The following is a 16,132-nucleotide window of genomic DNA, read 5'->3' on the forward strand; positions in this document are numbered from 1 at the left end:
GTAGACTATATAGATATGCCACTGTAGGTGCTAATTTTCCCACTCCCCTGTTGCTATGTGATTCCTAAACATTTTTTTCTTCAAGAAAATAACTGGGGATGTGGGAGCAGTTCACCTCTAGCACCATTTGTGATGTTGCATTGCTTTCTTAGTCTTTGCTGGATTGGTACATGGACTGGCTACCCTAGCAATAATTTCCTGTTTCCAATTTATATATACTTATAAAAAGTCTTTCTTTCCTCTGGGAAGCAGTACAGCTTATCTGACAGTGTGGCACCTAACCATTAACTGTCAGTTCATTTTCCATATAAATTATACTCCAGATGTAATTACTCAACTTTCTATATCACATTAACATTTGACTAGAGATTGAGAAACTTCAAAAATCAAAATAACAATATAAAGTTTCCTTGAAGACAAAATGTGTCCACAAACAGATAAACTGTGCTGATAAAGGAAACATATAGTAATCTGGTTTATTAAAAGAGATCAAACTGGTCCTGTCTCCATGGAACATATTTCTTAGCTTAGGATGGTATATAGTAATATGTAGAAAATTAATACGATGAATTATTATTGTATGCACAGCTTTGTTTTGCAAGAACACAAAGAATAGAAAGAAAGCAAAAGTTCACTTTACTTGGTGCAGGAATTCATTTTTTTGTAGTAACGAATAAATTAGTTAACTAGTATTTTAGCCATATAGTGCTCTCCATATTAAAATTGAGTAAAAATAACTAGCAATTTCTATGCATTTGTGAACTACAGAAGTTTATTAAGTGCTCTATCCCCTTCCAAAGCTATAACAGGTTTCCTATCATCAGTCAGATTTAACATTACAGGATCTAATGAAGCGTCCTTCCAGCTGAGGATAGATGACTATTGCTTTAGTTCCTCATCAGGAAACTTGTTTCATTATGTAGCAGGCATATATATTGCTGTGCAAATGGGCAAGCAGCTATTCGGACAATCTGGTTACTTTCAGCAGCAGAAGAAAGATGGAAAACGAAAGCAATTCAAAGGCTTGGGTCAGTTGGTCTAACATATTTGGGAATGTTTTATGAGAACAGGACAGCAGATTAGAACATTGTTTATTTTATAGAGAGCAATGAGTTACTAAATTATTATAGACAGAACTTAGATGTATGATGCTGTCTCCCATAACATCCTCATAAGTAAGCTTAGGAAGAGTGGGTTAGATGAATAGACAGTCAGGTGGATTGATAACTGGCTAAATGGCAGAGCTCAGAGGGTTGTGATCAGTGGCGCAGAGTCCAGTTGGAGGCCTGTAACTAGTGGTGTTCCCCAGGGGTCAGTGCTGGGTCTGGTTTTGTTCAATATATTCATCAATGATCTGGATGGGGGGATAGAGTGCACCCTCAGCAAGTTTACTGATGGTACAAAACTGGGAGGGGTGGCTGTGCCACCATACAGTGAGACCTGGACAAGCTAGAGAGTTGGGCAAAGAGGAACCTTATGAAATTCAACAAGGGCAAGTGTAGGGTGCTGCACCTGGGGAGGAATAACCCCATGCACCAGTACAGGTTAGGAGTTGACCTGCTGGAAAGCAGCTCTGCCGAGAGGGACCTGGGAGTCCTGGTGGACAACAGGATGACCATGAGCCAGCAATGTGCCCTTGTGGCCAAGAAGGCCAATGGCATCCTGGGGTGCATTAAAGACTGTGGCCAGCAGGTCGAGGGAGGTCATTCTCCCCCTCTACTCTGCCCTGGTGAGGCCACATCTGGAGTACTGTGTCCAGTCCTGGCCCCCCCGGTTCAAGAAGGACAGGGAACTACTGGAGAGAGTCCAGCAGAGGGCTACAAAGATGATCAAGGGAATGGAGCATCTCTCTCATGAGGAAAGGCTGAGAAACCTGTGTCTGTTTAGCCTGGAGAAGACTGAGAGGGGACCTCATCAATGGAGAAGACTGAGAGGGGACCTCATCAATGCTTATAAATATCTAAAGGGTGGGTGTCAGGAGGATGGGGCCAGACTCTTTTCAGTGGTACCCAGTGACAGAACAAGGGGCAATGGGCACAAGCTGGAACACAGGAAGTTCTTTCTCAACATGAGGAAAAACTTCTTTACTTTGAGGGTGACAGAGCACTGGAACAGGCTGCCCAGAGAGGTGGTGGAGTCTCCTCTGGAGATATTCAAAACCCACCTGGATGTGTTCCTGTCCAACCTGTTCTAGGTGACCCTGCTCTGGCAGGGGGGTTGGACTAGATGATCTCCAAAGGTCCCTTCCAACCCCTACCATTCTGTGATTCTGTGACAGCTCTTTGCATCTCCCCCATGCTTCGTGCCTTTTTATAGCAAGTCTTCAGAGCATGTTTCCCAAAACTACCATGTTTAGGTAATTCTCCCTAACTCTTCATAACAGCAACTCTTTGGCGTGGTGCTAAGATGAGTAGTTCTTGATTTCCTTCAAGCTACTGAAGTTGTCCACTGACTAGAAACTAGCTAACAGGCACCTTCTTGTTGTGCCAGTCACAGGAAGGGACAGTAACCTTCAACCTGGGGCACTCTGCTCACAGTTTTACAACGGGTAATGAGAGTGATATTTTTTCTTTAGCAAAAGACGATATAAACTTCAAGTAATTAAAAAAAAAAATCAATAAGCTTCTTGAAAAAGGGAGAATCCTTCAGAAATTGAGTGATTTCCTAGTTCCATGTTGACTTGACCATCTCTAATACTGAAAACAAAGGGAAGCTGTTTCATAAGATAAAAATGTGATTGCTTTAACATATCCTTTTGTATTTGTTTACTTTTTCTTTATTAAACTCTGGAAAGCATCAAATAAATCTATCTTTAACTTTTTTTTCTAATTTTTTAACATGTTCTTTTTATCTTTCAATATATTATCATTAGTGCACAAAATGGAAAATCTAGGGATATGCTGATTTTTGTTATAGACACTAAAATGACTAATACCAAGTCTTATGATTAGTCAGAATGTAACTTACACAAATTAAATGAGTTTCAATAATTTATTTTCTCCAGAATAATAATTAAATGCTTTGCCAGATAGCTATGTGGATTTTGTTTTGCAAAAAAGTATTTACATTCACAATATTTAAGACTGTGGAGGTAAAAAAAAAAAAAGCAGCAGCGATTCACATCCCCCAAATCCATATTTATGGAGTGGATGGAAATTAAAAGGCTCAGGTAACACTTAGCTCTGAATTCAGTCCTATATTTACAAAGCTTTAAAATACAAACACTGCTCAAAAAGAACATTACCGCAGAAAAGGAGTGAATTTAAGGAGGAAGGAAAATGGAGACAATTACTGCCTTTTACAGACAGGTTTGTAATCTGGACTGTCCAAAAGAAAGGTATGCAAAACCTACATCTTTTTCCACCATATTTACACTAAATATGGAATTGCAGACAAGACAGTTTGAGTTTGTCAGAGTGAGCAATAGCATACAGTGCCTGCATGACCTCTTCATTTAAAACCTGCCAACAACAATTGTCTGTAAAGTTGCTTTCAGATATCCGGGCTCATCAACTGGAGAGAGGGTTCATGAAGGAGGCCTGGATACACTGCCGAGTAGTTACTATTTTGAAGAGGGACTGAAAATGGCCAAATACAATTAAGGGTCCAAAACAACTTCCTTAAAGCCTTAGTTTCAGTCTCCTGTCACTTTTTTAACTCTTTACCTAAACCTGATTTAAATTTAACTATTTGTGATAGCTGTTGCTCTTATATAGTCATCCTATTAAAAAAACCCAAAGAAACCAGGTCAGTTTCTTTCACATTTTTATTGCCTGTTTCCAGTCATTTGATATTTCTGGCTCTGAAGACCCTGACACATGAGCTCTCAGCATGCTCATCATCTATTTTTTTTAAATTATATTTAATTTAACAGAGCAAATTAAAGAAATAGAAAATGTACCCTAACCAGAAAGGTTGAAATTGTCAACTTTTTAAACAGAAGATTAGAAAAAGGTGAATTACATCCCTATTAATATGGCAATGAAAAATGCAAAGTTTATCTCATTCAGTAAGCTAGACTCATGCTTACTGACTTGTGTAATTGCAAGTTAGGAACACAATTCTTGTTTGCAAATACCTGTCCCTCCTTGCCAGCACCCTTACTGGCTGAGATAATTTCTCCATCATGAAGATATGGCATATATATGAAGATAGGAAGAGAATGAAATGGGGACTGAAGCGAATATTTGCTTCTATGTTTGAGGATGACATAATGATATGGTGTAATAGTCAATAAGTAATAATAGGGGGTTTAGTCTTCTTGAGGTAGGAAATGGTCAGTAGGACAAAGAAGGGACATCAGCACCCCCTACAAACAGTATTATACCGATCCCTTTCATCCAGAATGTTATCCTTTGGACACAATCTCCCCATTTGGAAAAAGGGGGTTTTGTCTCCAAAGCCTCTCTGAAACAAGAAGGAACTTTCAAAACAGACAAGTTGGAAGCAGCTGGAGACAGGTATCCATGATGGGCATTTCATAACCATTTTCCTGATCTAAAATGCAGGTGAAAGCTGATTAGGTCTTTTGCTATATTTCTTTCCATTACTCTCTTCCCTAAAGGTCTCCCTCCAAAGCCCTCATTTGCTTAACCTTTGTTGAATATGCTTGGCCTTTGTAAATATATCAAACGCTTGATAGAGTAAGTGGTCTAATTAGAGAGGTTCTATTCTTATTTTTTTCTAATAGCATTTCTAATCGGCAGAGAGGTACATTTATTTAATTAGAGATAGCACAAATTTTCTGGGGGAAAAATTATTCTTATGAAAAAAATTGCATAACTTAATTGATCCAAACTTTGATAGGATTTATAAAGGAATACTTATTTTTTAAAAACAAAGTCTACCAATGGGTGAGCAACTCTTCATATTTATTTAGGGTTTGTCAACAAGCCTAAAAGTATGTGCCTTTCTTTACTTTGACCCAAAGTTCTCTTTTATGCCACCTACCTATAAGAAACCCATTTCTTGAAACAATTCATGTTCTTATCATTCTGTTTCCTTGAATAAGGCTTAATACACTACTTGAAAGCAGCACTGAGAAAAGCAGTGTGATAACATGCTACTAATTTGGATGTTTTGAGACTTACTCAGAACAAGCCTCTCATTATTTCCATGTGATATAAGTAAATGTTGATACAGAAAAAGACATTTTAGGCGTATATTAATTTTCAAGGCACGTTTGGATGCAATAAGCCAATCCATTTTAGCCATTCTCTAATGACTTGTAATTTTTTACAAGACTGATATATAACAATTTTTTTAAGCCCTCATATTTCCTTTAAAGTTAATACTGATACACTGTTAAGTATCATTCAATGTAATATGCTTAAGATACATTATTAAGCATATTTCACATCAAGAAAGACAGCCAAATATACATGGTTAGACTACAATTGCCTTTATAAAAAGAGGCATGTTATCTGCCCAGAGACGTTTTATGTTCCATCCTGACCTGTCTTTTCTTTTTTCTATCTGAAGGTACTGAAAATAGCTTTGGCCAAATTTTCATGACTAGAGCAAACAGAGGCAGCAACATTTCTTACATCCTGCCTGTTTTCTCTTGTTAACTCACTCTCCTGAGAAAGCTCTGATAGAAAAGAACAGACAGGCGAGAAGCTTACAATTATTATATAAAATGGAAATGCAAGTCCTTATTTTATCTTCAATGCTGTTTATAACAGAGCATCCATATATTTTTATTCTACTTTAATGACGTGTTCTTTCTACCAAGAGAGACTAAGATAGTCTATTTATTATCTTTTAAAAACTCATGATTTGGATGATATTAATTTAGTTTTCATATAAAAAACCCCCAAGCTTTAATTCTAAGATAATGTGCCTAAGTACCTAGTATATAGGTATAAGTATACTTATACCTATATAAGTCGATAATATACCTAGTATATTATCGACTTTTATACTGGCTGGGTCAAAGTCCAAACGTGACTTTGTGCCATTCGTTTATGCCTAGTTTTGTTCAGATGGATGCCTGTTCTCTTTTGAAAAAAGCCACTTAGTTTCTTATGTATTCAGTGTTATGCTCTTGTCATCTTGATTTTGGCAAACAATAACAGGTACAAATTAGACTATTCAACTTGAATTTAAGTGGACCGTAAAAATATCGCACTTCATTTTTTTCTGTTAAATTATTAAACAAAGTCTAGTATAGACACTCTTAGGTATAAAGATTAAATTAAAAAATATTTATATTATTCATGAATTCACAGAATAAGAATTATAATTTGGTTTGAAGACTATGTTATTTAGATACCAGGAATTATTATTTGCATTATTATTATTATTATTATTAACATTGTTAAATATACATTTTAGGTTTTGCTCATTAATAAAACTCCTAAAACCAAATCCACTTCTACCTTCTTGCATTGCAGAGTAAATTATTTTCTTTCTAACTTCTTTAAAAGCCTCTTAGACTTTTGAAAAGAATAAATAGCAAGAAGTTCTTCTGACTGCATAGTATTTTCTATATAAAATATGGTGTCAAAAGAACAACATAATGTGGAACAAGAAATTATGCTATACCATGTATCCTCAAAATGGCAGACTAGTCTGTGTCGAAAACACATTTCATTTTTAGGACCTCTTGCAGAAAATACTTAGAATCATAGAATCGTCTAGGTTGGAAGGGACCTTTAAGATCATCGAGTCCATCCATTAACCTAACACTGCCAAAACCACCAATAAACCATGTCCCTAAGCGCCACATCTACACGTCTTTTCAATACCTCCAGGGATGGGGATTCCACCACTTCCCTGGGCAGCCTGTTCCAATGCTTGATAACCCTTTCGGTGAAGTAATTTTTCATAATATCTAATCCAACCCTCCTCTGGCGCGACTTGAGGCCATTTCCTCTTGTCCTATCACTTGTTACTTGAGAGAAGAGACCAACACCCACCTCGCTACAACCTCCTTTCTGGTAGTTGTAGAGAGCTATGAGGTCTCCCCTGTGGAATAAATACTAAATTGGCTAAAAAATACAAAAGTACAGCATTGTTCACACATTAAGGAAAAGTATAAAATCAAGAGGCTTCTGAGGTAGAAAATAGCCGCAGCTGGCATGAAGGACACAACATCTGTGGTTCCCTGATAAGCTACATGAGGTACGGAACGGGATGCAATTATTCCGCGGCTTTACCTTATGATGTATAGCGGATACAGGAATGGGATGATACCATGAAACAGATAAGCTGCCAATTAGCTGCCCGCTAGATGCTCAGAGCCAACATTTTGTCAAATTTTGATGAAATGCTGTCCTTTGTGCGAACTTTGCTCATTATAATGTCATTATAATACCAAAACACACCTCCATCCCGAAGGCTACCTGCCTCCAAGGTGCGACCACTCCTTCTTGAGTCTGCGCCCTGAATTTCTCGTAAACTATACCTTTAATTGTGAAGCGAGAGAAATTTACACCAATCATGATAAAAGTATGTATGACTAAAGTCACTCAAACTCCACCTGGAAGATAACAAATAGTATAAAAATAGCCCGAGAGAGGGGGGATACCCAGGGAAGACACCATCACAAAGAATTACATCACTGATGTCTGGGAGCAGTCGACGGGCTGAGCCTCTCTTCCCCCCCGATAGGGACGCCTTTGGGTAAGACTTAGATTATACCGAGTGCTTCCTCGGGAAACTTAGAAATTTCTCTAGAGAATCTCTTTCCTACATTTATAGCCAGGCTGTATCGTTTATAACTTTGTCGCGCGTTTTGTATATGTAACAATACTTTCATTTGCACGTGCTTTGCAGACAGTGTATTTATCACCGGCAATCCTAAGAACCTATATATCTGTTGTTTAAATAAACTGCACTGTTTAAGTAGCTAGTCGTTTTGGTTTCTCACTGAACGCGACCAAAGACTCGAGAATGGCCGTGCTAGTTCATGAGCACGACTAGACTGAAGGTGCAGTCCACTATTAGTGTATCCAAATCGTGATAGTTTAATACATATTAAACGCGATTGGACTGATAGTGGTGAATTGGGCATCACTCAGAATTTAAACCTAGCCGCACCTAGCCTCCCACCTCGGTGAGGAGTGTTAGAACGCAAGGGGGTTTATTTTCTGCCAAAACCGCTTTGCCCCTTTTCACGCAACACTCCCCTCAGCCTCCTTTTCTCTAGGCTAAACAATCCCAGTTCCCTCAGCCACTCCTCATAAGGCTTGTGCTCTAGACCTCTCACCAGCTTTGTTGTCCTTCTCTGGACTCGCTCCAGCACCTCAATGTCTTTCTTGTAGTGAGGGGCCCAAAACTGGACACAGTATTCAAAGTGCAGCCTCACCAGTGCCGAGTACAGGGGGACGATCACTTCCCTAGTCCTGCTGGCCACACTGTTCCTGATACAGGCCAGGATGCTGTTGGCCTTCTTGGCCACCTGGGCACACTGCTGGCTCATATTCAGCTGGCTGTCGACCAACACCCCCAGGTCCTTTTCTGCCAGGCAGCTCTCCAGCCACTCTTCCCCAAGCCTGTAGCGCTGCATGGGAAACTTTTAGAAAAATGGTTTATACTGTTCACCTGAAAAGTATTTTATGAATTAGTTGGTAAGGAGATCTGGAGATCATGCTCCCTTAAAGCATTTAATTCTGTAACTTGCCATTAAGAATGTGAATAATCACACCTCAGGGAGGCTAATTATAATTAATTATGTATTTCAATGTGGTGCTGGATTGGAGTATGAATACTGAGAGACTTAATTCATCACTACCTTGAATGAGAAGTAGCCATATGCAGTGTTTTTGCAAAATTTAAAACTGCATCATATCATAATGTCCAGGTATAAATTACAAGGTCTAAAGCAGTGAGCAGACAGGCACATTTTCTCTTTTTATAATCAATATTATACTTCATATCCTTAAAAGTAGACCATCAAAAGGAAGTACCTAGAGTATACCCAGAAAAAAAAAGTGGCAAAATATAATCTGAAGTGACTCAACATTTCCCATGGTATTATTTTCCAATGCACTGGTGTAAAATATACAGACAGTCGCTGTTCAGAAATCAGGAAAAACTCCATCAGTGATAGGGAGGTCAAAGTAGTTCTGTCTAACTGGCCTTCTACAAGTTGAAGCAAATGCAAGATATAATTTATTAGAATTTAAAGTGTGTAAGGATAAATGTTAAAATGGTATTAAATAATTTACACAAAATGAAATATTTAAAAATCTATCCATAGATAGATATCCATCCACTCTCTCCTGGCATTCTTCATTCACATTTTATTCTCCCCACCCATCCTACAGAAGCAGCTAGAAGGAGAAGGTTAAAATTTTCATTGAGGGCAATCTTGTTTCCCCTTGTATGAAACTCCAGAGCAAAGAGACTATTAGAATATTTTTTCTGCTTTGACAAACCAAACATTTTCAATTTGCTATTATCTGATGTGCAGGTTGTTTCCTCTCTTTTCAGCTGCAGTCAAATAGGTATTTCTTCTCCAGTATCTGAAAATCCACTTCTGGGAATTCACAGTGCTATATGGTATTCTGTTAAACCAGATCTGAATCACAACACTTTGGGTCTCAGGGCACTTCCTTTCTCAGGTTCTCCTCTCCTCTCCTCGTTACATCAAGCAGCAGCTATTATCTTCCATTTGCCCCACCAGCTGTTAGGGTTTGGACGCATTTGCTCCCATTTTTGCACCCCTTGTCTCATCCGAACTGCAGTTTGGATGAATAAAACTGCTTTGGTATGCAGTGTAATAAGTTCTTGTGGTGTCTGGATATTGCAAATAGCTTATTTTTTTGTCTGCATTCCTGCTAAGAAGGGTAGCAGATGAACAGGATGAGCTAAGTAGTTGTTTGCACTGCAACAGGCTAACAGTTATGTAAAATACTTTCATGTGCAATCATCTCCTCTGATCCTCTGCTGGTTCAGAGGAATATTATGACCAGATTCAGCACATAGGCTCTTGCAAACTTGTTTTCATAAAATAGGGCACTGCTAAGCATAGAGAAGACCAAGACGAAGGTTTCTCTGTTTCTTCATCCTCAGCATTTACCTTTTCTTTTTCCTTAATCTCCTGTCTTCAGCATCTACAGTTTAAGCCCGTAGGATAAGCACAAGACGTCTTTACTGAAGCGCTTCTACAAACACTGATACAAATCACCTTGCAGAGGCTACTGCAGATTGATAAGGCCTGCTGGCCAGATCAGTAGGAGTTACTTTAGCTTATTATTCTAAAATATGATTAGTTGAGTAACTCTATAGCCCAATTCAAACACTGAGCCCAATTCAATTTTCTAAGCTTCCCACTTCTGTATACCAGCTAAATGCCACTGATTAGGCTTTCAATTGAACATTTTCTGAAAGGCTTTTGACTCAGTTCTGGAATAATTCATGGGATTCAACAGAAAATTAATATAATAACCAACTAACTGTACCTGTCATGGGCAGCAGTGGTACACGCAAATGTTCAATCAGCTTCTGGAAACCAGCCTTGCTGCTACTCACAGAAGCAGACACCTATTCTATTACACAAAGACAATTTACAGTCACAAAGAAACAACATTTTCATACCGGTCAATTATTATACGTAAAAAAAATATTGGTTTATTTCAAATATAAAAATTCAGATGCCTTCATCTAAATAAAAACCTATTTTTCATTAAGATTACCAGATGAATTTAATTTGGATTAAAATTCATGTCTGATTTTTATTAATATACATCTGTTTGAGAGCTATCTAGTCAAATAGGGAGTCCAGTTTCTCATAGTATATACTGGAAGGATAAACATTACTGTGTGCTAAAATTCAGTAAAAAAGCACTAATAACAGCCTGAAATATTCTTGAAGAAAACCAAAATATCCCATGTAAATAATGGTCTTTTATCCACTAATTTTGTAATTCTTACAGTGATTTTTACCTTTTAGTAGTACTTTACACTTATGACTCAAAATTTGTATCTCTTTTTAAAGATGAATCCTACTTATTTTACCTTTAAATAGCTATAAAATTACTATGCAAATTATTATATTTTATTGAAATACTCTTTTAAATATCAGTGCTCAATTCAAAATAACTTGCAAATTCAGGAAGGTCATTCTGTATCTTCAATAGCTATCCTTGCAACAGTAAGCAGACTGAATATCTTATTCAGAAATATTTTGTGCACTCTTCAATGCAATTGTAATTGTTTAGGCAAAAGACACTCAGTAGATTTATTCTGATGTCTCGATGTGTCTGATATCTGAACATGTTTTATTCTAGTGTATTTACTCCAATGTCATGATTAATTTTTTCCTACTCACCCCCAAAGTAAGAGCCATCTGTCAGCTTCAGCTCCTTGTTGGATTTGGTGATGACACCAGCAACACCATGCTGAATGAAATACATCTTTTTACCCACAGCCCCTTCTCGGATAATATAATCACCAGGTTGGAACACCTCAAATCGCAGTTTGCTTAACATGGCAGTCACAAAATTTGGGTCTGCATTAGCAAAAAGAGGCATTGTAGCAACCAGCTTCCGACAATTGAAGTTGACAATCTCCTAAATGGGAAGGAAACATAATAATAATAGTGGTCAGCAAATACAGACATTATGATGGGCATTGAGAAAAGACTTTCTTCACAAATGCTTCTTTATGCTCTTATTGGACTTTTCTGTGTTTCTTTCTGTGCCTAATTTTTTAATCTTTTCATTACATTTTCATCTGTTTCTACTTAAGTGATTGAAATGAGTGCAATACTGATCTGTATTACTGAGGTCAAAGGTTGTCTTCTTCAAGTGATTTTCACATTATTTATTATTTCCATTGGCTTTTAAGGGAAAAAAGATGACAGAAAGATAAAAACTAAATAGGAATTACACTGGCTGACAACAAGATTAACTGCTGCAATAACTATATTAAGGGATAAAAGTTATGCAAGCAGAAAGTTTAGCCCTGTGTTTTCAAATATTACACCAGTAAGATCTTTCTGATTGGAACAACTGCAGTGGTAATATAAATGCATATTATAGTTAGCTGCGGGACTAGCTGAAATCAACAGGAAAATTTCCTTCCCAGAATTTAATTCATCTTATAAACACTGAGGCATACATTCCTGTCCTTCAAAGAAATGCATATACAGTAGACCCTTATATGCAGAAAGCACTACTATTTTCCTAAGGCTGCTATGGGCCTTAAGGGTGTCTCTGTAAATATTTATATTTACAGAGCCAACTATGAGCACATCTACATGAAAGTATTAGTACCAAAAAGCTATAAATGTCCTACTTGCTTTAAATTAAAAAATGAACAGCTCCTGAAAGAATTTCAAGAATTTCATTGTTTCAAGCTAATTCTTGCAGACCTTACTTTGTCTTAGGAAAATGAACATGGTCAGTTGTCATACAGATTTAACAGTGTATTGAAGAACTGGGACTAATCAGTATTAGACATGAAGAGGGGCTCAGGCAGGCAACATCTACTGAGTTAGCAACCCAAACATGACAGGAAGAGCATATATGATCATCTGTGTATAAACGCACAGAGAAGAAATAAAAGAAAAATAAAACCAGCAGTCACCTAACAGCTAAATATTTTTTCAGTGTCAGAGGAGCATCGCTAGCATTTCTTACACCAAGACAACCCTTCATGATTGATGTAAAAGAGACATCCCACCTACCAGTGCTCTCACCTCCTTGACTGAGGCCCCTTGAACTCCTGCTGGATGTTGCTCTTTCAACCTTCCATGCATCTGCTGTCTCAAACTTACATATCTCATGTATCCCATGCAGCCTGCTCTCTGGGCAGCAAGTTCAGATATGCTTGTCCACAGTTCAGACAAATTCCTTCCTCCTCCTCCCACCCCCACCATCTGATATCCTGCTTGCAGACATGATGGGAAAGTTTGGCTAATTCCACAGTATAAGCATCAAAACCATAATGGGTTCTTCAAATCAGTACCCTTGCATCTGGGAAGGAGGTGGGATCTCCCTTTGAAGAGAAGCCATTGGCTACTGAGGCAATTAAGAGGCATGGCCATGATGGCCATGAAGAAACAACCACCTTTCCCAGAGAAATTACATCCTTTCAAAATAAATCCAGTGGAACTTGGAAAAATAATGTGAAGCAAAATGTCTCACCAGGCACCAGGGAAGCAGAAAGCTGTTATCTCCAGCAATGTCTTATTTTCCATCAAAAAACCCCCAAAACAAAACACCAGGGCAAAATGACTTCCTTGTGCTACTCCTAGGATAGGCTTATGATATCTTCTGACAATCCCACAAGAAAGTGTCATTATATAAAGGCAAGGTGGAAACAAAAGTGTCTGTAAGCAGAAATGAACATTGACTCTTAACAAAGAACAGTACAGTCATTCTCTTTAACCTTGGTCTCAATAGCATCACATCTCTATACTTACATAAGTATAATATCTTTTTTCCTCTGGAATGAACCAAGGAGATTGTCGTGGTTTAGCCTCAGATGGCAACAAAGAACCACGTGCCGCTCGCACGTGCCTTCCTAATACAGGAAGGATCGTAAGAAAAGGCAAGACTCTTGGGTTGGGACAAAGGCAGTTTAACAGGACAGCAAAGGGAACATGCAAACAACAACAACACCACGGATAGGGGAATATACAAACGCGATTACGGAACCGCCGCTCCCCGCCGCTCGCCGACCGGCCGGACCCGGGACGCCCCAGCCCGCTTTTAAGCAGAAACTTCCTGCCCCCTCCCCCGGCAGCTCAGGGTGGGCGTGGCTCACATGGCATGGAATACCAGGAAAAGTTAACCCTATCCCCACCGGAACCAGGACAGAGATAAAAAAAAATAGATAATTTTATGTAATTATAATTTAATGCAGATTTAATTTCAGAATTATTGGGTTAAAGATAGAGTGAATGAAGAGTAAGATGCTACATCTTTGAAGTCAATCACTAAACTCCAATTGAATTCAGTGAGGATATGATTCCACCAAGAACGTTTTATCCGAGAATTATTTATAAGCGATGGAAATAGGACAACAATTCCCTTTCATCACTTTTCACTGTACTGCCTCACTCTCCCTCACCCTCTCTGATTTCCATACTTCCCCTTCTTATGAGTGTTTTAGCATGCCTGAAACACTGCACCATGTATAGACTCCATGGCTAAGCATAAATGGGATGGATTAAGACAGGAGACTTATCAAGAGCAGGATCATAGAATCATAGAATCATAGAATGTGTTGGGTTGGAAGGGACCTTTAAAGGTCATCTAGTCCAACCCCCCTGCACTAAGCAGGGACATCTTCAACTAGATCAGATTGCTCAGAGCCTCATCAAGCCTGGCCTTGAATGTCTCCAGGGATGGGGCCTCCACCACCTCTCTGGGCAACCTCTTCCAGTGCCTCACCACCCTCATGGTAAAGAACTTCTTCCTAATGTCTCATCTAAACCTACCCTGGTTTAAATGGTTTAAAACCATTGCCCTTTGTCCTATTGCTACATGCCCTTGCAAACAGCCCCTCCCCAGCTTTCCTGTAGGCCCCCTTCAGGTACTGGAAGGCTGCTATAAGGTCTCCCCGGAGCCTTCTCTTCTCCAGGCTGAACAACCCCAACTCTCTCAGCCTGTCTTCATAGGAGAGGTGTTCCAGCCCTCTGATCATCTTTGTGGCCCTCCTCTGGACCCCCTCCAACAGGTCCATGTCCTTCTTGTGCTGAGGGCTCCAGAGCTAGACCCCACTCCAGGTGGGGTCTCACGAGAGCAGAGTAGAGGGGGAGAATCACCTCCCTCGACCTGCTGGCCACGGTTCTTTTGATGCAGCCCAGGATGTGATTGGCCTTCTGGGCTGCAAGTGCACATTGTTGGCTCATGTCCAGCTTTTCATCCCCCAAGTCCTTTTCCACAGGGCTGCTCTCAATCACATCATCCCCCAGCCTGTATTGATAATGAGGGTTGTCCTGACCCAAGTGCAGGACCTTGCACCTGGCCTTGTTGAACTTCATAAGGGTTTCTTGGGCCCACCTCTCTAACTCATCCAGGTCCCTCTGGATGACATCCCATCCCTCCGGCACATCGACTGCACCACTCAGCTTAGTGTTGTCGGCAAACTTGCTGAGGGTGCACTTGATCCCACTGTCTATCTCATTGATGAAGATGTTGAACAGCACCGGTCCCAGTACGGATCCCTGAGGGACACCACTTGTCACCGATCTCCATCTGCACATCGAGCCATTGACCACCACCCTCTGGATGTGACCATCCAGCCAGTTCCCTAACCACCCAACAGTCCACCCATCAAATCCATATCTCTCCAACTTAGAGAGATAGATGTTGTGGGGGACTGTGTCAAAGGCCTTGCAGAAGCCCAGATAGATGATATCCATAGCTCTCCCGTTGTCCACTGATGCTATCACTCCATTGTAGAAAGCCACTAGGTTGGTCAGGCAGGACTTGCCCCTGGTGAAGCCTTGCTGGCTGTCTCGAATCACCTCCCTGTCCTCCACGTGCCTTAGCATAGCTTCCGGAAGGATCTGTTCTATGATCTTCCCAGGCACAGAGGTGAGGCTGACAGGGCGGTAGTTCCTGGGGTCCTCCTTTCTACCCTTTTTAAAAATGGGTGCAATGTTTCCCTTTTTCCAGTCACCAGGGACTTGACCTGACTGCCATGACTTTTCAAGTATTGTGGAGAGTGGCTTGGCAACTCCATCAGCCAATTCCCTCAGGACTCTGGGGTGCATCTCCTCAGGTCCCAGAGACTTGTGTATGTTCAGGTTCCTGAGGTGGTCACAAACCTTCATGGTTCGTGAATCACAAATTCTTCATGGTTGCATGAAACTTGAAATGTACAGGAATACATAGCAGGAATGGAAACCAGAAAAGATGGAAGTGTAATAAGTAACTAAAGGTGATTTGCTGATCGAACAAGTTAAGCAAGAGGAACGAACCCATTGTGGCAGTCTTGAGAACTCCCTGTTTAACCAGAAGAGACATGTCCACAATGTTATCTTGCTACATCAACATGGGAACTCCTGTTTGACAAAAAGCTTAACCACAATGTTATCAGAATGTATTGTTTTGAGCTGATTCTGTGACCAACATTTTATCTAAACTACCTCAAGCAAGAAGCTACAGAGGGGCGTACTGAAGATGTCGAAACCAACCTCCGTGAAGATAAAAAGAGCTGCTCAGCTTGC

The 16,132-nt window shown here is 39.7% G+C and overlaps 1 protein-coding gene across 1 annotated transcript in view; it reads right to left on the bottom strand.

The window, feature by feature from the left end:
- LOC141735550 (potassium/sodium hyperpolarization-activated cyclic nucleotide-gated channel 1-like) overlaps positions 1–16,132 on the bottom strand; it is a 318,988-nt gene that overhangs the window by 10,419 nt on the left and 292,437 nt on the right. The window contains exon 6 of the mRNA XM_074568526.1: positions 11,279–11,519. Coding sequence (XP_074424627.1) covers positions 11,279–11,519 — 241 coding nt within the window. The remainder of the gene's footprint in view (positions 1–11,278; positions 11,520–16,132) is intronic.

The sequence above is a fragment of the Larus michahellis genome, chromosome W (genome assembly GCF_964199755.1).
Source record: "Larus michahellis chromosome W, bLarMic1.1, whole genome shotgun sequence".
Classification (NCBI taxonomy): domain Eukaryota; kingdom Metazoa; phylum Chordata; class Aves; order Charadriiformes; family Laridae; genus Larus; species Larus michahellis.